The sequence below is a fragment of the Rhincodon typus genome, chromosome 30 (assembly GCF_021869965.1).
Source record: "Rhincodon typus isolate 14 chromosome 30, sRhiTyp1.1, whole genome shotgun sequence".
NCBI lineage: Eukaryota > Metazoa > Chordata > Chondrichthyes > Orectolobiformes > Rhincodontidae > Rhincodon > Rhincodon typus.
Genome location: NC_063361.1, coordinates 9,058,455 through 9,078,689, shown reverse-complemented (window position 1 = coordinate 9,078,689; position 20,235 = coordinate 9,058,455). Strand labels below are relative to the sequence as shown.

General features: G+C 43.0%; 1 protein-coding gene across 1 annotated transcript in view; it reads right to left on the bottom strand.

Annotated features, from left to right (window-relative positions):
• LOC109915964 (supervillin-like) overlaps positions 1 to 20,235 on the bottom strand; it is a 156,739-nt gene that overhangs the window by 28,578 nt on the left and 107,926 nt on the right. The window contains exons 17-23 of the mRNA XM_048614388.1: positions 18,106 to 18,261; positions 15,341 to 15,477; positions 13,926 to 14,073; positions 10,785 to 10,930; positions 8,178 to 8,353; positions 4,862 to 5,000; positions 976 to 1,252 (exon numbers count right to left, since the gene is read on the bottom strand). Of these exons, the coding sequence (XP_048470345.1) occupies positions 976 to 1,252; positions 4,862 to 5,000; positions 8,178 to 8,353; positions 10,785 to 10,930; positions 13,926 to 14,073; positions 15,341 to 15,477; positions 18,106 to 18,261 (1,179 nt within the window). The remainder of the gene's footprint in view (positions 1 to 975; positions 1,253 to 4,861; positions 5,001 to 8,177; positions 8,354 to 10,784; positions 10,931 to 13,925; positions 14,074 to 15,340; positions 15,478 to 18,105; positions 18,262 to 20,235) is intronic.

Sequence of the window (20,235 nt, the reverse complement as noted above, 5' to 3'; positions counted from 1 at the left end):
CCACAATCATCCCTATCTCAGTAACCTCCTGTAGCCCCACAATCGTCCTTATCTCAGTAACCTCCTGTAGTCCCACAATCATCATTATCTCTGTAACCTCCTGCAACCCCAAAATCATTCCTGTCTCTATAACCTCCTGTAGCCCCACAATCGTCCCTATCTCCATAACCTCCTGCAACCCTCTGAGATCTCTGCCCTCCTCCAATTCTGGTCTTTTGCTTATCCCTTAATTTCATCACTTTGTGATTCCACCTTTGCTGGTCATACCTTCAGCATCCCAGCAACTCTTTAAACCTTCCTTAAATCTCCACCCAGCCACTCCTCCAAAACACTCCTTAAAATTACTATCCAAACTCTCATTCATTCACAACACCAGCATTTCTTATCCTTGACAATGTGGTGGTGAGTCATCTCTTGACAACTGAATGGATTGCTTGACCATTTCAGAGGTTAATTAAGAGAAATACGCTGGGTGTGGAGTCACATGTATGCTCTCGTGGGTAAGGATAGCTAAATACCTTCCTTAAGTGACGTCAGCAACCCAGTTGGAGTTTTAATCAATCTGATAGCTATATGGTCACCATTACTAGTTTTTTATTTCAATTCCAGTTTTCTTCAATTAACTGAATTTAAATTTCCCAATTATTATGGATGGATTTGAGCTCACACTTCCTGCATTGCTAGTCTAGTAACATAGCTGCTGTGCTACCATTTCAATTAAACTTCTTTTTAACCAAGTTTCTGGTCACCTGTTCTAATGTTGTCCTCTCTGGTAGAGTGCCAAATTTTACTTGCTACCGCTCCTGTAAAGTGTCTGAGACAGCCTACTGCAGTAAAATTGCTACATGAATACAATTTGTTGTTATTCTTCCCCAAACTGCAGCATGGTGTATGTCCACCAGATGGTGGAATGACACAACATTAGCAGTTAGCACATTGTGCGATGGCACTGCCAGGATTAACTCATTCCCTTACCCAGGCTGCTGATGGTATACTTCCACTGGATAACGTACGTGTCCCCCTCGTGGAACTGGCCGTAACTCTCTCTGGGGAGCTGGCTGTGATCAAACTCCTGAACATGCCAGACCTCCACACCGACAGTCTTCAATTCTGACATCCTCTCACCATCTATTTGTAGAAATCCGTAACCGCGCTGCACATTCACTCCATCCAGGATCATTCGGGATGACACTTCCGGGATTGGAATGAGCAGCTTAGCATCGTATGGTTTCAGCTCATTCTGAGGATCTAACTGTAAAACAAAGATGTAAGGGAGAACAAAGATGTAAAGGACATTAGATTAATACTTAGAATCTGTTTTGGGATTTAATTTCTTCCGACAGTGAAATGGTTAAAATTGGAACATTTACCCTCTGAGCAAATGTTAAGACTAACATACAGTAGTTTACTGCAGCTAGAACAATGAGTATGCTTTAAAAGTACCACATTGGTGTGAAGTGATTTGATTGCTCTGGGTGCTGTGTCAGAATGCCTTTAAGAGACATGCTCATGGTATCTACTGTATCAGAGTATATATCCTGCAGGTACAGACTGCATTCTCCATCTTAACTCAGAACTCTTGAAGCTTGGCATGCTACTGAAAGTGTGCTGCTCTGTTACAATCCAGCCTAGACACTTAAGTGCCTGCGAATATAATGTTTCTACATGGTTGCGAGCTGGAGCAAATGTCTGTTGAATTCTTCAATACCACATTATCCATGACCAGTTTCTTATGAGGGATAACATTACTATTACCACATCAGTTAAAATACCCTGCTCATGGCAGAACCTGCACCACTAGGGCCTGGAAGATGCTACAGAAAGACAAGCCATTCTTCATTTTACTACCTTTATATGATACAAGATTATACCCCAAGAAACAACAGCCTGTAAAAAATATATAGAGGAAAGAGTGAATGCTACACAACAAACAACAACGAACAAAAAACAATACAGCACAGGAACAGGCCCTTTAGCCCTCAAAGCCTGCGCTGCCAATTTTGCCCTTCCATACTAAAACTGTCTTCACTTTCAGGATCCATATCCTTCTATTCCCTTCCTATTCATGTATTGATCCCAGTGCTTCTTAAATGCTGCTAGTGTGTCTACTTCCATCACCTCCTCTGGCAATGCATTCCAGGCACTCACGGCCCTTTGTGTGAAGAACATGCCTCACATATCTGTTTTAAATTTTCCCCTCATACCTTGAACCTGTGTCTCCTAGTAATTGATCCCTCCATCCATGCCATTCGCAATCTTATAAACTTCTATTAGGTCGCCCCTCAACCTCCTGCGTTCCAGTGGAAACAAACCCAGTCTACCCAACCTTTCTTCATCGCTAAAATCCCCCAATACCAGGCAACATTCTGGTAAACCTTTTCTGTACCCTCTCCATAGCATCCAAATCCTTCTGGTAGTGAATGAAGATTTCCAGCTTACACTTTGAAGAATCTTTATCCCATTAACAGTTAATTAACCAAGCCTTCTATTGTCTATTTTTTTCCAAGTCTTTTCTTAAAACAGAGTCAAGCACTTGTGTACACTTTGGTGTAATGTTTCATTATTTGTCCATTATTTTGGTGCGTCCATTAAAATAAAAGAGGAACAAGTTTCATAAGAACCTACTCAATGTTTCTACCCTGAAATGACACCTTGAGGGTGTGTGAAACCTCTTGCTGTTTACACATAATAAACATTTCACAAACAGGCCATTCGGCCTAATGGGCAAGGTGGGCAGTTAGCACACTCCAACCTCTTTGCAAGATTCCTTATCTGACTCCTTCAGCATATCCCTCCATTTTTTCCCTCCCTCAAGTACCGATCTAGATTCCCATTAAATGTACCCATACTACAGTACTCAACCAGCCTTTATGGTGAAACAAAGAACTGTGGTTGCTAACAGGGCTCACAATCACATCACTGTGAGTGAAGTGGCTTCTTCTGAATTCCCAATTTGATTTCTTGGTGACTATCTTATACTGATTGCCTCTACTTTTGCCCTGTCCCACAAGAGGAAATATTCTGTATGTACTGTTAAAATGCTTTATGATTATTAAATGCTCTACTATGTCACCCTTCAGCCTTATCTTCTCAAGAAAAAAAATGGACGATTCAGACTACTGGTTGTATAGTGGGCAGCAATGAAGGTTGTCCAAGATTACAAAGAGACCCATCAATTGGCTCAACAGGCTGAAGCATGGCAATTGAAGCTTAATTTGGGTAAATGTGAAGTATTACATTTTGATAAAACAAGCAAGGGCAAGACTTATACAATCAAAAGTAGGGCCTTGGGTAATGCTGTAGTACAGAGAGACCTAGGGGTTCAGGTACATAATTCTTTGAAGTTTGCATCACAGGTTAAGAAAGCATTTAGCACGCTTGCCTTCAGTGCTTAGGCTTTTGAATAAAGGAGTTGCAACGTCGTGTTGAAATTGTACACTACGTTGGAGAGGCCATTTGTGGAGTACCATGTCCAGTTCTGATTAATCTGTTATAGGCAGGATATTATTAAGCTGGGGAGGGTTCAGAAGATATTTGCCAGGATGTTGCCAGGAATGGAGGGTTTGATTTATACAGAGAGGCTGGATATGCTTGGGTTCTTTCACTGGAGCATAGGAGGTTGAGAGGTCACCTTATAGAGGTTTATAAAATCATGAGGGGTCTAGATAGGGTGAATGTCAGGTGTCTTTTCCCTAGGGTGGGTGATTTCAAGATTAGGGGTATATTTTTAAGGTGAGAGGAAAAAGATTTAAGAAAGACATAGGGGAAAATCTTTTACGTAGAGGTGGTTCATGTTTAGAATGAACTTTGAGAAAGTGGTGGGTGTGGGCACAGTTACAACATTAAAAGACATTTGGATAAGTACATGAATAAGAAATGTTTGGAGAGATATGGGCCAAGAACAGGCAGGTAGGACTAGTTTAGTTTGGGATTATTGTCAGCATGGACTGGTTGGACAGAAGGGTCTGTTTCCATGCTGTATGACCCTGTGAGCTGTATGACCCTGTGACTCTATTTCACAATTTCCCAGTAAGTATAACTTTCCATTTATGGTATCCTGCCAATGTATTTTGTTCCTTTTCCAGTGACTCTATGTCCTGTTAATAAACCAGTTTCTTTACCCGGTAATGGTCAGTCTTGAAGAAAGCAATACGTTACCTGAACAAGATGGTGGGGAAGCTTCGAATAAAGGTAGCCATTTTGTCAGGATCTATACTTTAGCAAGTTATCACAATCCTGAGGGAAGGAAGGGAGTTTACAAGTTGGGAGCTTGTGAGCAATACCAGTTATAGGAGCTGAATGAGTAAAAACTGAAGAAGGGTCTAGGCCCGAAACGTCAGCCTTCCTGCTCCTCTGATGCTGCTTGGCCTGCTGTGTTCATCCAGCTCTACACCTTGTTATATGAGTAAAAACAAATTGAGTTTGAATCCAGACGTCAGACGAATGTAAAAACTAAAAAGAAAACTGCTACAAAGCATTCAGTCAGTCATTTAGGTCCAGGAGAAAGGACGACGAAGCATTAATATTCGAGGTCGATGACCTTTCTCCAAACTTGGAGACTGTGAGAGTCCATGGAAAGTGTGACTGCTTCAAATTTCTTCTATCTGAACGAGTACAAGTTGGGTATCCCCAGAGTTACTGGCCAATTGATCTCCTTCAACTAGTGCGACTAGAAACCAGACTCTGTAGAGCTGTATCCCACTTGGTTTGTGGGATCCTGCTGTGTGTGAGTTAGCTCCCAAGTTTGGCGCACGACTGCATTACTTTAAATGTTACGCACTTTGTGACATTACAAGGTCGTGAGGGGTTCTATGAAAATCCAAAACTTGGCTGCGTTTTTGTTTGAAACCCCATACGGTACCTTTGACTCGGCTGTGATCTCGACGTCCCTTTGCGCCTGTTTTCTCGACTCAGCCCAGTCCAGAAACTTCTCCTTGAAAAGAATCGTTTCATTGTGTTCGGACAATCGACCAAAGATTACCCAGTCAGGGCGGCCTTGCCTGTGGGAGGGAAAGCGACATTTCTTCTAGAATTTAAAAGGAACACAAACTCAGCAACAGTTGAGCTAAAGGATGTCTACACAGCAGCAAAAAAGAAGGCCATTTGGCCCATCAAGGCTGTCCCTTCTCAAAAGCCAGCTACATTGCTTGCTGTCTTTCACACAGCCCTTTGCTTTACATACTCATGCCTTTTCCTCTAAAAAGATAGAATGGTTACTGCTTGAACTATTGTCCATGGGAAAGCATTCCATGCCCAGTTACCTCTTGTGAGGATATTTTACCTATCACTTCCCCCCTCTTCAATGTATCGGTGACAATAATAATCTTTCTCACAAAGAATCATAGAGATATACAGCACGGAAACAGACCCTTCAGTCCAGCCAGTCCATGCCGACTATAATCCCAAACTAACCTGGTCCCACCTGCCTGCTCCTGGCCCATATCCCTCCAAGCCTTTCCCATTCATGTCCTTATCCAAATGTCTTGAAATTGTGCCCACATCCGCCACTTCCTCAGCAAGTTCATTCCATACGCAAACCACCCTCTGTGTAAAAAATTTGCCCCTCGTGTCTTTTTTAAATCTCTCTCCTGTCACCTGAAAAATGTGCCCCCTAGTTTTGAAATCCCCCATCCTAGGGAAAAGACACCTACCATCAACCCTATCTATACCCCTCATGATTTTATAAACTTCTATAAGGTCACTTCTCAACCTCCTATGTTCATCTTATCAATCCCCTTCTTAATCTTAAAGACCCTATTAATCTGCTCTGAGCCACCTCTGCTCTAATAGAGTTTGGCGAGTATCTCAGGCCTTCTGTTACAAAATCGGTTAGAATCACATCGAACAAATCCAGCTGATTGATGTCAGCATTTATACCTCTACAAGTACACCTCTCAGTCTAACATTCCCTTCCTACCCTAGCCCCACATCAACAGAAATAATCAAGAAATTATTTTACAATGACACAAGTCAAAGTTTTTACAGCCAAATTGTAAGAGAGCGAAGAAAGAGGAAAGAGATATCTAAAAATAGACAGAAAGAAGAGAAAAAGAGGTAGGGAAATCCACAGTTGCAGATCCCTTCACAATAAGCAAAGGAAGGATATGGTAGGATAGTGGTAATGTTACTGGAGTGGTTAAACAGGATGCACAGCTCAATGCTCTAGAATGATGAGTTCAAATCCTAATATAGCAACTGGTGGAGTTAAAATCAATAAATGAAACTATGAATTGAAAATGGATCTTAGCAGTGATAAGCAGGAAACAATCAGTGATTACCAGAGGAAACCTACCTGGTACATTAATGCTCAGCAGGGGGAAAAAATCTGCCATCCTTACCAGGTCTGGCCAACATATAACACCAAACCAACAACATGATGGCTGACTCTTTTGGCACTCTGAGTGGCTTAGCAAACCATACAGGTTAAGGACAATTGGAGATGGGCAAGCGATGCCACATGCTATACTGCAGTGATTGTAATGAGGTGAGCCAGGTGGAGCCCATAGAATATGAGTTCCCTGATTGGGGCTGTTAACCTGGTCCAATCAGGGAGCCCTGGCTGACAGATATAAACAGGACTGTCAGAGGTTCTGCTCACTCTAGGAGTTGGCTCTGAGCTAGCTGGGTCAGTGTCATGTATTGTGCATGCGTAAATAAAGGGTAGCTTGGTGACAGGATACTGACCTTTGTGGAGTTATTTCATTTACATTTTTACAAAGTACCCGTGTGAGTTCTTTAGCTCCCACACTTGCAATTTCTTGGCCTTTTTGACGTAAATTGCCAATTTGGTGCCAATATGTCGCATATTTGCACTGTTGGTGCATGCCCACAAGTGACTGTGGGCGGACAAAGTCATTTCACCAACGGAAGAAGGTCCCAGCCTTTCATTATTACTCAAACCTTCCACACCTGGCAACACCCTGGAAAATCTGCTCTGAACCCTCTCCAGTTTAATAATATCTTTCCTATAACAGGGCGACCAGAACTGGACATAGTACTCCAGAACAGGCCTCACCAGTGTCCTGTACAACCTCAACATGACTTCCTAACTCCTATACTCAAAGGACTGAGCAATGAAGGCAAGCATACCAAACGCCTTTTTAACTACCCTGTCTGCATGTGATGCAAACTTCAAAGAATTATTTACCTGTATCCCTAGGTCCCTCTGTTCCACAACACAATCCAAGGCCCTACCATTAACTGTAAGAAGGGTTTCGACCTGGAACGTCAGCTTTCCTGCTCCTCTGATGCTGCTCGGCCTGCTGTGTTCATCCAGCTCTACACCTTGTTATCTAAGCCCTACCCTTGTTTGTTGTACCGAAATTCAATACCTCCCATTTATCCGGATTGAACACCATCTGCCATTTTTCAGCCCATTGACCCATTTGATCAAAGTCCTGTTGTAATCTTAGAAAACCTTCTTCAATGTCTACTATGTCACCAATGTTGGTGCCATCCACAAACTTACCAACCGTACCTTCTATATTCTCATCGAAATCATTTATATAAATGAAAGAAAAGAGGACCCAGAACCGATCCCTGTGAAACACCACGGGTGACAGGCCTCCAGTTTGTAAAGCAATCCTCCACTACCACTCTCTGTCTCCTGCCATTAAGCCAATTATGCAACCAATTGGCAAGCTCTCCCTGAATCCCATATGATCTAACTTTACTAATTAGTTCACTATGTGGAACCTTGTCGAAGGTTCTACTAAAATCCAAGTAAACAATGTCTACTGCTCGCCCATTGGACCAAAGGGTCTGTTTCCGTGTTCTATGAATATTACTCTATGAACAGACAGGCCAGGGACTGTAATGAGACATGAGAGAGCAACGTCCACCGATGACTGCTGGAAAATACCACCTTTGGGCCAATGAGGATGGGAGCAGTCTCAGAGTTCACATGCCCCATGGGCATCCAGTGTTGCCCGAGCCTAATGTCTAGCCGCTAAGAAGAATGGTCAGCTGGGTAAGCAGCTAGTGCCTGTGGATCCCAAGCAGATGTGCCTGCATCAGATTCAAACATATCTCAGGCTGAATAGGCCTGTCTGTACCCCACAGCAATCTCTGGTTCCTGTAAAAGACTGCTTCAAAGTAGCTCAGTTCCCATGTCATTGTTTCTGACACACCAGCACCCATACCGAAACCCATCAGGCAGCACCAGCAAACCAACTCACTGCTGGGAGATGTTCTTCTTGGCTCCAGGGTCCAGGGGGTTTACTCCGCAGTTGCTATAATCATATGGACCACTCAACAACTGTTTGGCCAGTTGGAGAGCCAACTTGCGCTGTGCCAAGGTCACCTCTTTGCCATGCCAGATGTACAGCTCGCTGCCAAAATCCAACACCAGCACCTGCGAACCAAGAGAAAAGTATCTGCTCAATTAAATGAACGTATGCATTTCAATCGTGTCAAGAAACAATCATACTTGGGGTGACTATTTCTGAGAAAATCAGGCAAGCGGGCAGCTGAAATACCCAGGTTACTTTCACCAGCATCTACTTGACTATGGTACTAACCTGTTCAGGATTAGGGGAGGCGATGGCCTAGTGGTACTTTTGCTGGACTGTTAATCCAGAGACCCAGATAATGTTCTGGGGACCTGGGTTCGAATCCTGCTACGGCAGATGGTGGAGTTTGAATTCAATAAAATATCTGGAATTAAGAATTTAATGATGACTGTGAATCCATTGTTGATTGTTGGAAAAACCCATCTGGTTCACTAATGTCCTTTAGGGAAGGAAACTGCCCTCCTTACCTGGTCTGGCTGACATGTGAGTCTAGTCCCACAGCAATGTGGTTGACTCTTAAAAGAAACTGCCCTCTGGGCAATTAGGGATGGGCAATAAATGCTGCCTGGTCAGCGATGCCCTCATCCTGTGAATGAATTAAAAAAAAGGGCAGCCGCAGAATGTTGGTGGAGTCTTGCTTTGCCTATGCATGTGAAGACTGATCATGCCATCATGTAGCAGATTGTAGTGAGACACGACAGAGAAAAGACAATCTTTGATTGCTGTCCATTGACGTCTGCTGGAAAATACTACACCACGGCCTATGCGTTTGAGAGTCATCCTAGTGTCGATGGGTCCCTCAAGCATCTAGTCTTGCCTGTGCCTGATGTCTAGTCACAGAGAAGAACCACCAAGACCCACCAGTGAAAAAAATCAGGCTACGATTTTAATACGGACTTGAATGGGGAAGCAGATGTTTTGTAACCTTCAGGCAAACCCAGACAATGCTCCCCAGCAAGGCCAAGAAATGGCCAGTATTTTCCTTTCCTTCAGAGGTCCTGGTGCAGCAGGGCATAACCTTCAACCACCAAGAGAGGGCAGACAACATCCAGGTGACACTTTAAACCATTTGCCTGTTCCACTGGTTCGGGTTGACGTAAAAGGAACAATGGGAATGTGCAAAGAGAATTCTTTGTGTGTCCTGGTCAGCAATTCTCCTTCGACTGAAAACAAATTCTCTAAATATCCTCTGATTTTCTGAAGAAGGTTCTCGACCTGAAACGTCAGCTTTCCTGCTCCTCTGATGCTGCTTGGCCTGCTGTGTTCATCCAGCTTTACACCTTGTTATCTCAGATTCTCCAGCATAGTAGTTCCTACTATCTCTCTAAATATTCACCTCTTTGTGAGACCTTGCTGTGCACAAATTGGTTTTCTAGTTTGGTTACATCAATATAGTGATTGCAGAATGCAATTAAGTCACTTTTCAAATTGCATTGGGCTACCTCCTAAGAGGTGGCAGTTATGGCTTCAGTAGCACAGCTAGTGAGTAACTACTCAGCGTGGAACGATTATAATTAGGAGACTCAAGTGTAGAGTTGGATAGGATTTGCTGCAATTAGCCTCAGCACTCTTAAGCTGGACGGGTGGTAAGTGGTCCAGTTTCTGAGAGACCCTGCGAGACCACGAGTGTCTGGACACCGGTAGAGGAAGGAGTCAGGCTTGATTGTGATGTGGTTGAATATCCTGCCAACAATCACATTTCTGGGCTCACATAAATAAAGTCCCACTGCCTGTAGATTACCCACGACCAGAGAGTCTGTGCAAGCGATGTAGCAAGTTAAGCAGCCAGAAAAGGGTGAGTGAAAACAGGCACTGGGTGAACAGTGACAAGGTTCCGAAGAGACAACCTATTGAACTGAACTCATTAGCTTATCTTAAGAGACTACTGAGCAAAGTACAAGATAATCTAAAAGGAAAGGGGATAAATATTTAAACATGAAATGTATGGAGGAATGGGGTGACAGGAGAATGAGCCAACATTGGCACAGGCAAGTGGAAACAAGCGCCATTATTTCCATCATTCCCTGAGAACTCTTCCTCATTGACTACAAATCCATGGAGTAGCTTAGAAATATTGGCACTGACCTGCTTCGGGGACAATGCACTTAGCGAGAAATGCTCCCCTTCTGCAATGTCTTAGTTGGGTTTAGCTTCAACATGTGAAGTCTAAGTATAGCTCAGCTCTGACTGAAGGTCCCAGTACAGAGATGTCACCTGCATTCACAGCCTGAGTCTGAACCAGAACAAAGGACTTAGCGAGCAGATTCTATTAACATTTACTGATGTTGCACTCTCAGGTATTTAGAACATCATGTGATTAAACTTCCAGGGAAAACTCTAACCAAAGTATTTGGTTTCATTTTTGGAAAGTCCATTATTTTGTACGGTTTCACACAGATCATTGACTCTGAAAAGGAAAGACATTGAAAATGCTGATCTACTGACATTTAAGATAAGATGGTTTGAAATTCTAAATACACTGCATGCTCCTACCTCCTTTGAATTCAGCATGGAACAGCGAGGAATTTTCCCCCATGATTCATTGTCTGGGACAAGCTTGTCCTCAACCAAACGATATATGTGGTTTGTTTCTGTGATAGCAGCTTCATACAGCTCATCTTCCTCAGGATCTCCTGCAGCTGCACAGCCAACAGTGAAAAGTCAGAAACATTAACACTGCCATCAATTAGGCTCTTTCTGGTTGTTCAAACTTGCTTTTTTTTTCAAGGTTGTCCTTTCATAGAACTCAGAATGCTTCTTAGAAGCTTTATTGTCAACAGTTTGTGCGCACGACTTCTGTACTACTCTCATAAGTGAAAGGTTTGTGTATGTGCACGTGAGAAAAAGGGAGTAAGAGACAGAGGTAGGTCTTGCTTTTGTGACTGAAGTCAATATAAATATTAATTGGGAGAGATGTAAATAGGCTTATCCCATGGTTTACCCCAAAGCATGAGAATGCTGGAGGGTGTGTCAGTGTAAAAGGTGTGTTAGTAAAATAGTGTGACAGCCAGTGAGTGTGAGAGTGAGTGAATCTGAGAGCGAGTGAGTGTGTGTGACAGTGGGAGAGTGCGTGAGTGCATCAGTGAATCAGCGTGAGAGTGAAGAGCGTCAGAGTGACTGAGTGTGAGTGTGTGAGGCTAAACAAGTGTGAAATGTGAGGGAGTGTAAAGATGTAGGACAGTATAAACTGGAAGGAAAATAATTGAAAAGAAAATCAGTAGCCTTTAAAAACAAGCTCTTGAATAAAAGTTTCTACATCAACAATTTGCTGTAATTAAATAACCCATGAGCAGTCAATGATATGGTAATGATATTCTTGAAACTAAGCTGCAATAATTAGTTCAGAGATAGTAGGAACTGCAGATGCTGGAGAATCTGAGATAACAAGGTGTAGAGCTGGATGAACACAGCAGGCCAAGCAGCATCTGAAGAAGGGTCTAGGCCCGAAACGTCAGCCTTCCTGCTCCTCTGATGCTGCTTGGCCTGCTGTGTTCATCCAGCTCTACACCTTGTTATCTACAATAATTAGTGTTGCCAAGGCTTGGAGACTCGGAATTTTAAAAAAAATCGCTTGGGCACGGCCATTAGTAATTCAGTGGAAGAAAAACATCAGGGCTTTTACAATACTTCCAAACAGCCTTGTTTTGTTATTTATAGAATATATGGGGAAAAGGCTGTTTGATTGACATGCATCAGAGGAAGAGTTTGTTCATTCTCCAATTGGTGCACCAGCAAAACGGTCGTCTTTGGTGGCCGACAGCAGGTTTTGAGGAGGTGTGCTTTTGTCAGGATGTCACGTGAAGATAACTCCAGGAATATGTCCAACCAGAACTGACAGCTCTAGCAATAATCTCCAACCACTTAGCAATAATCTCCAACCGCTTAGCAATATTTCAACATATCAGATATACAGTAGACTAAGTAGATCTAAGGAGGACTCTGTGGCTGTCTCTGAAAGATAGTTTAATTTCTGTTGAACTTAAAAGAAACACATGGAACATTGTAAAACCAAAATTGGAAATTTTAGAAGCATAAGCAGGCCTCCATACATTTTGTTTGAGCGTGGGTTCATATATGCAATTAAACTCAGGTCAGACGTCAAACAGTACTTATTTTCGCTACATACACAAGGATCCCACAGCAGACATCTCTACCTGGAGTGGCTCTCATTCCAAATGCAGCGTCTCCATCACATGACTACTAAGGCCACAGTTACATTGTCACATGCCTCAGCAGTTCCTCTCATATCTCTTAAATCCAATCTCACCACATTTCATCCCAACCTATCATTCTAGAGACAGTAAGAGAACCCCCATAGTGAATGTTAATTCTCTAATCTGAATTTCTAAAGCACTCTTAAAAAATGCAGGATCTCCAGAGACACATCTCCAGAGAACAGCTTCTTCCCCAAAGTTTGACTTCTGAACGGGTCTCAGATTTGAAATCTAATATTGATCTTGCTTGTTATGCACTTTCTTTACAGCTGTAACTTTGCATTCCTTGCTCCGTTCAATCATCCTATGATCTTTGTATGGTATAATCTGCCTGTACTGCATGCAGAACAAAACCTTTCACTGTACTCAGGTCCATGTGACAATAATAAATCAAATCAAATCAAAGCAAATCAATGACTCAGTGGCAAGAGGTAAGTTCAGAAGAGGTGATGGTGTAGACGCTGATGCTGAAATGAATCATGATGGTGTTGGTTGGATCAGTGAAACTAACGTCTATATTGTCTGCTGTTAGTGTGTAGTCAATGGTGGTCCTGATGCTACTGTTGGTGGTATCTGTGGAAACTGTGATGACATCCATGATGGTGCTGACAGTTTTAAACTTGTACACTTCAGCCATTTATTGTTTATTCAAAGCAATGTTTATCGTTGAGGTTTTCAAACTTTTTATAAGTCTGTTATCCTAAAATAGATGATACCAAGGGAAAGGAACCGAGGCAGTAACACTGTGGAAAAAAGAACAATTTTCCTGGCATTAGATCTGTGCATATTACACAAGCTGAGTGCAGTGCCCGGAACAACATTACTCAGTGATTTATGACTGTCAGGAATACTACTTGTCTGATTTCTATTTGTGCTTCACCTCTACTGGTCTCAAGTTACAGTCTGGTTCATCAATGCAGGAGATTTCCATAGTTCCACTCAACAAGAGAAACTGTGGCTTTTTGAGTTGCTTTAGTTGCACAGAACTTGAATGTTGCTGATAAAGAAAAGACTTACCATCAACTAAAAAGACATTGGAGAGTCAGCCAATCCCTGCTGTCTCCCTTATGTCAATGCCTTGATCAATCAGAGTTGACTTATCCAGTTTGAATTTAAACAAAAGCCTGGCTGTTAACTATTCCCAGAAGCATTCTCCATGGAACATCTCTACCAATCAGAGTCCACACTTGCCAACCAATCAGCACCCTCTTCTCATGCATTATCAATTGTTGCTCCCTTTCAGTTTTGGTATTCTTACAATTCCATCCTCAATAGTGAAAGATGCAAAACATTGACTTAATGTCTCTTTTCTCAGCACTAATCTATCTTTTCATTGGTGTCCTTCCATTAATTCTTGTGGGTAAAGTAGCTGGAACTGAGTGACCTGCAGGCCCAGTGATCACTCACTCCAGTTTCTTACCTTGATATTGAGCCTGGCCACCCAGAAGATCCCAGAATTCCTTGACCCTTCTGCTTTGACTATTAATGCCCTCTTCGATATTGGTGACACTCGCTGCTCGGCAGCCCAATTCATGCTTTGCCTGGATGAAACTAGCCAGCTCCGATGCCTAAAAATAGTAAAGAGGCGCAGATAAAGATTATTTATTGGGGCATCACTGGCTAACGTTACATCCCAAAATAATGAACTAGAGATACAAAAAAAACAGCAATTACTCTGATCTGAGTGCATATTTTACACTAAGTGGTACCTGACTGTCAGTATGGTATGATGCAAAGGTTCAGAGATACCTTGAGTAATGGAGAAAACCAAATATCTGACACTTCACCCTGTCATGCTGGCTGCAACTTCACTGTTGTTCAAAGAACCGAGGATCTCATAGACAGGAAGGCGTTTAGGAGATGACTGATTTGCAAGATGTCAATGGGACTGAGCTAATCTAAATTAAGCCTTGCAGCTAAGTGTGCTCTGTCTGTCAACATCACACTTACTGAATTTAAAACCCTAGCCCAAGGGCAAGTTTGGTGACATGGGGTCAGTTAATCTGCGAAAAAAAATTAGGATTCCAGTGTCTTCAATCTGTGGTGGGAAAACGTGTGGACAGATGTCCCATCCTGCTGCCAATTGAGACCAAGAAATTGGTAACTAATCTCCACTTGAGGCTCTTATCAAATTCCGGATTTCCAGTTGCCTATATATCAAAGAATTCCTACAGTGTGGAAGCAGGCCATTTGGCCTATTGAGCCCACACCAACCCTCCAAAGAGCATATCATCCAGACCCACCCCACTACACTATCCCTGTAACCCTGCCTTTCCCATGGCTAATTCAAGTAGCCTGCATATTTCCCGGACACTATGGGCAATTTAGCATGGCCAATCCACCCTAACCTGCACATCTTTGGACTGTGGGAGGAAACCGGAGCACCCGGAGGAAACCCATGCAGACACAGGGAGAATGTGCAAACTCCACACAGCCAGTCGCCCAAGGGTGGAATTGAACCCAGCACTGTGAGGCAACAGTGATAACCACTGAACCACATGAAGAAATGGATCCTAATTTTGTCCAGGAATGGCCAAGTTCTAAGTTCTTTATTATGGACTTTCCATCAGAGCAAATTGGTTAGTTTCTTTTACATCTAGACTCTCAAATACTACAATTGTAAAAACACCAAAATTCGATCACCACTTGTCTTCTAAACATGAGGAAATACGAGCTGAGTCTGTGCAATAGTGGAAACAAGTAACTATCTACAATGTTAGAACTAATGGACTCATTCAAGTATAACTGCTCTTACTGAAAGAGACAGGAGATTAGTTATAAAAGAAAACTTTGATTAATTTTTCTAATGCGTGCGATCAGATTTAATGGCCCTACCTTGGAGCGTTCTATGACATTTGCGAATTCTCCAATCCAAAGAAAGCAGTGCTTTGCAGTGACCAATAGGAAACAGTCGCCACTGTTGAGCGAGCTGGCGCTGGGTTCCACCAGTCGTACCTGGACATGCCTGCGACCTGACAAAGGGCAGAGTTATCTGCAGGTCTGCTCCTGAGCCATACATATAAACAGGTTAGCGGTTGTCAACATGTAACTGTGCCATAAAGCAAATGGACAGACAGCGTAACAAAGGCAGATACCCCAATTGTACAGTCATAGTGTCATACAACACAGAAACAGACCCTTCGGTCCAACTCGTTCATGCAGATCAAGTTTCTGAAACTAAACTCGCTCCATGTGCCTGCATTTGGTCCATATCCCTCTAAACCTTTCCTATTCACATACCTGTCCAAATGGCTTTTAAATGTTGTACCTGTACCTGCATCTTCACCTGGCAATTCATTCCACATACGAACTACCCTCTGTGTGAAAACGTTGCCCTCAGGTTCCTTTTAAATCTTTCTCCTCTAACCTTAAAAATATGCCCTCTGATTTTGAAATCTCCCACCCTAGGGAAAAAGATCTTGATTATTCTTATCTATGCCACTGATACTTTTATAAACCTCCGCAAGGTCAACCTCCAACACCCCACTTAAAAAAGTCCCAGCCTATCCAGCCTCTCCTTATAATAGCGGGGCTGCACATTACACAGGTTTACAGTCATGGCAAAGCTGATTGGCTTTGGACTCTGCTGTAAGGTCACCTCAGGTCAAGTGGCAGCCAAGGTGCTACAAGTGACATTGGCCACCCAGTATGAGGGCAAGGGGAGGAATGGTCAGATTCTCTTACACAAGTTGATGGACGTTAATAGGAGAGGGCAGTCAATTCATTAAACCCATTTAATCCTATCAACCAACATCCAAATGATCCCATTGGTGAGCACGAGCCATACACACATTTGTGATATTCCCCCATTGCCCTGTTATAGAGAAAGAAATTAGACTGGGTGCAACAGCAGCTTTCTTATGAAGGGTCTAGGCCCGAAACGTCAGCCTTTCTGCTCCTATGATGCTGCTTGGCCTGCTGTGTTCATCCAGCTCTGCACCTTGTTGTCTCTTTCTTCAAGACAGCTTTCTTTTATTTATTCGTAGGACATGGGCGTCACTGGCTGGCCAGCATTTATTACCCATCCCTAGCTGCCCTTGAGAAGGTGATGGTGAGTCACCTTCTTGAACCGCTGCAGTCCATGTGCTTTAGGTCGTCCCACAGTGCTGTTAGGAAAGGAGTCCCAAAATTTTGACCCAGCGACAGTGAAGGAATCGCGATATATTTCCAAGTCAAGGATGGTAAGTGGCTTGGAGGAGAACTTACAGGTAGTGATGTTCCCAGTGAAATAATTCCACAGAGGCCGGTATCCTGTCACCAAGTCACCCTTTATTTACATGTGGAGAGTCCTTGACACTGATCCAGCTTGCTCAGAGCCAGCTCTCAGAGTGAACAGGATGTCAGACACTCCTGCTCTTATCTGTCAGCCAGGGCTCCCTGATTGGACCAGGTTAACAGCTCCAATCAGGGAACTCATATTCCATGAGATCTACCTGGCTGACCTTGTTACAATCACCATATCCAGGTACCGGCTGTCATTGTCCTTCTAGGTGGTAGAGGCTCGGTGTTTGGAAGGTGCTGTCTAAGGAAAATTCATTGTGTCAGAAGAGCTGGTATGACATGAACTGGTGTTTGACAGGAGATTTAGACCGCATTCTGTTACTCAGTGAAACAACCTTTTGAGGTACCAACAGACAGGAAAGAACATGCTTCATCTACAACTTTGAAGTTGAAAAGATTGTGTTTTTGGCAAATCACTCTGGATGCTTTTGTGCCCCTTCTATGATCCGGCGCCTCCAGTAGGTATCACTCCTGCAGCAGCCCTTACCTCTCCAGTGACACCACTGATCAAAAGAGGACCTCGACTTCCTGCTGGTAGCTTTCTGTGGGTGGGATTTCTGCTGCCGGGATCCTAATTCCAGGGAAAGACCCTTTGCTGACCTTGCCACTGCCTGATTCTCTGACAATTCAGTGGGTTTTTGTCAAGGAGGGCCATGTGGGTCTTTCATTGGATTTCCAGTCAGTAGGTGCGATCCCCAACAGATCCACAAGATTCCAGTTAAAGGTTGAGAATTTGACTGCCAACAGATAGATATTGCCCCGAGAGACATGAGTCAACCTTTGGGGAGCTGGCGGTAATGTCACTTGACAAGCCACCCTGACCCATAGGCCAGTGTTCTGTGAACATGAGTTCAAATTATTGTAGTTAATGAAATTTGAATTATTAAAATATCTGGAATAGAGAGCAACCATGTAGCCATTATCATTTGTTGCAAAAGCCCATCTGGTTCACTGTTTAGAAACAAATTTGCTATCTTTTGCTGGCCTGGCCTACTTACATGCAACTCCAGATTGAAATGTGGTTGACTCTTAACTACACTCTGGGCAACTAGATGGGCAATAAATGTTGGCCTAGCCAGCAATTGCTATATCCCGTGAACCAAGAAAAAGAAAATAGCCCTATTAAACTAATGAGTGTTTTCAGAAAACAACAAACAGAAAGGAACAAAGCCAGTTGTGGTCACATGTTCATGTGAAAACAGTGATTGAATTTGATATGAGATCACAGGGGACCTTTCGTTAACTCAATGCACAAACTCCATATTTTTGCAAATGTTTTCTGCAACTTCCAGGCTATGACAGAGCTGGCCAGCACTTACCTTTAACTTGCAGTAGCATCACTTTGTTGAAAGGATTTGCGCTGTTACTGGGCACCTGCTCTGTTATCTTCACATTCCGAAGATTGATGTTTTTGAAGTTCTCTTTGCTTGCTAGCCCCGCCAAGCTCACGTCTGCGTAGTTGGAGTGTTTTGCCACTGTAAATATGCAAAAAAACATTCCTGAGATGGACAAATAAAACCAAGGTAGAATAAAACACAGAGATAGTAGGAACTGCCGATGCTGGAGAATCTGAGCTAACAAGGTGTAGCGCTGGATGAACACAGCAGGCCAAGCAGCATCAGAGGAGCAGGAAGGCTGACGTTTCGGGCCTAGACCCTTTTTTCTGAAGAAGCCTTCATGCTCCTCTGATGCTGCTTGGCTTGCTGTGTTCATCCAGTTCTACACCTTGTTATCTTAGAATAAAACACATCTACTTTATACATCAGAGAATACTAAAACAGGTTAGGGTGCTGTCATATTTTGGACAGACAGTCTGGGTTTAACTCCTAATCCAGAACATGAGCACGATACTTAAGTCTGACACTCCAGTGCAGCAATGACAGTGTGCCCTAGTATTGGAGACACCAAACTAATCTCCCACTTGCCTGCTCAAGAGGATGTAAAAGATAGGCCATAGTGCTATTTCACAGAAACGCTGGGGAGTATGGGGTTCTGGCAGAAATTAATCCTTCAAACAATATCACAAAAATAGATAATCTGGTCATTTTTCAGATTGCTGTCTGCGGGAATTTGCAAATTAGCTGCTATGTTTCAACAGTAATGACAATTTGAAAACACAAATTGGCGATAAAGTCCTTTGAAACATTCAGTGGTCTTCAGAGGTGCTATATAATGCAAAGCCTTTCAGCATTTTTTTTAAAAGTAGTGTCACTCACCAGCTAGAGAGTGTTGCAGGAAGCTCTACATGAGTTGGAGTGTCCTAAGTACAAGTTAATGAAGCTAGTGCAGTCCAACATGAGCAGGATGCAGAGTGTAGAGTGCTATAGAGAATAGAGCATATGGATTCATGTCATGTTGGAGATGGGGTGGCACAGTGGCACAGTGGTTAGCACTGCTATCTCACAGCAGCAGGGACCTAGGTTCGATTCTAGCCTTGGGTGACTGTCTGTGTGGAGTTTGCACATTCTCCCTGTGTCTGTGTGGGTTTCCTCTGGGTGCTCCAGTTTCCTCCCACAGTCCAAAGATGTGCAGGTTAGGTGGATTGGCCATGCTAAATTGCCCGTAGTGTTCAGGGGCGTGTAGATTAGGGGGATGGGTGTGGGTGGGATGCTCTGAGGTTCAGTGTGGACTTGTTGGGCCAAAGGGCCTGCTTTCACACTGTAGGGATTCTATGACCCATGCTGGAACTGATTATGTTTAAGTTGACACATGAAGTAGAGTTTTATATACAGATTAGCACATAGTGAGGAGGTTAACTATCAAAGGGTTAGATGACATCAGATCCATGATCTCCTGATTCACATACATAATATTGAAACACATAAAAACATCCTTTTATAAATGTAATAGAAACAACGGGGCATGTGGGTGCCACAGTGGCTGGGATGCATTAATTACCTGCAAATGATATTTTAACTTTTTTTTAAATTCGTGGGATGTGAGCATCAATGGTTAAGCCAGCAGTTATTACCCATTTCTAAATTACTCAGAGGGCAGCTAAGTGTCAACCAAATTGTTGTAGGTCTGGAGTCACATCTGGCCAAACCAGATTCAGACAGCAGTTTCCTTCCTTTAGCAGACATTAATGAACCAGATGGGCTTTTCCCCTGACAATTGATAACAGTGTCAAGGTCATCATTAGACTCTTAATTCCAAATATTCTTTTTCATTGAATTTCATTGAACCCTGGTCCCCAGACCCTTAGCAGGGTCTCTGTATTAAGAAGCTAGTGATAATACCACTAGATTATTGCCTCCTGAATAAATTTTGGATGTTTTCTTTGGAAATTTGATTTTCATTACAGTGTCCCCCTATGGGCTGTTTGCATTTACTGGGGTTTCTGCTATAATAAAAACCGAAAGAACTGCGGATGCTATAAATCAGAAACAAAAACAAAGTTGTTGGAAAAGCTCAGCAGGTCTGGCAGCATCTGTGAAGGAAAAAAACAG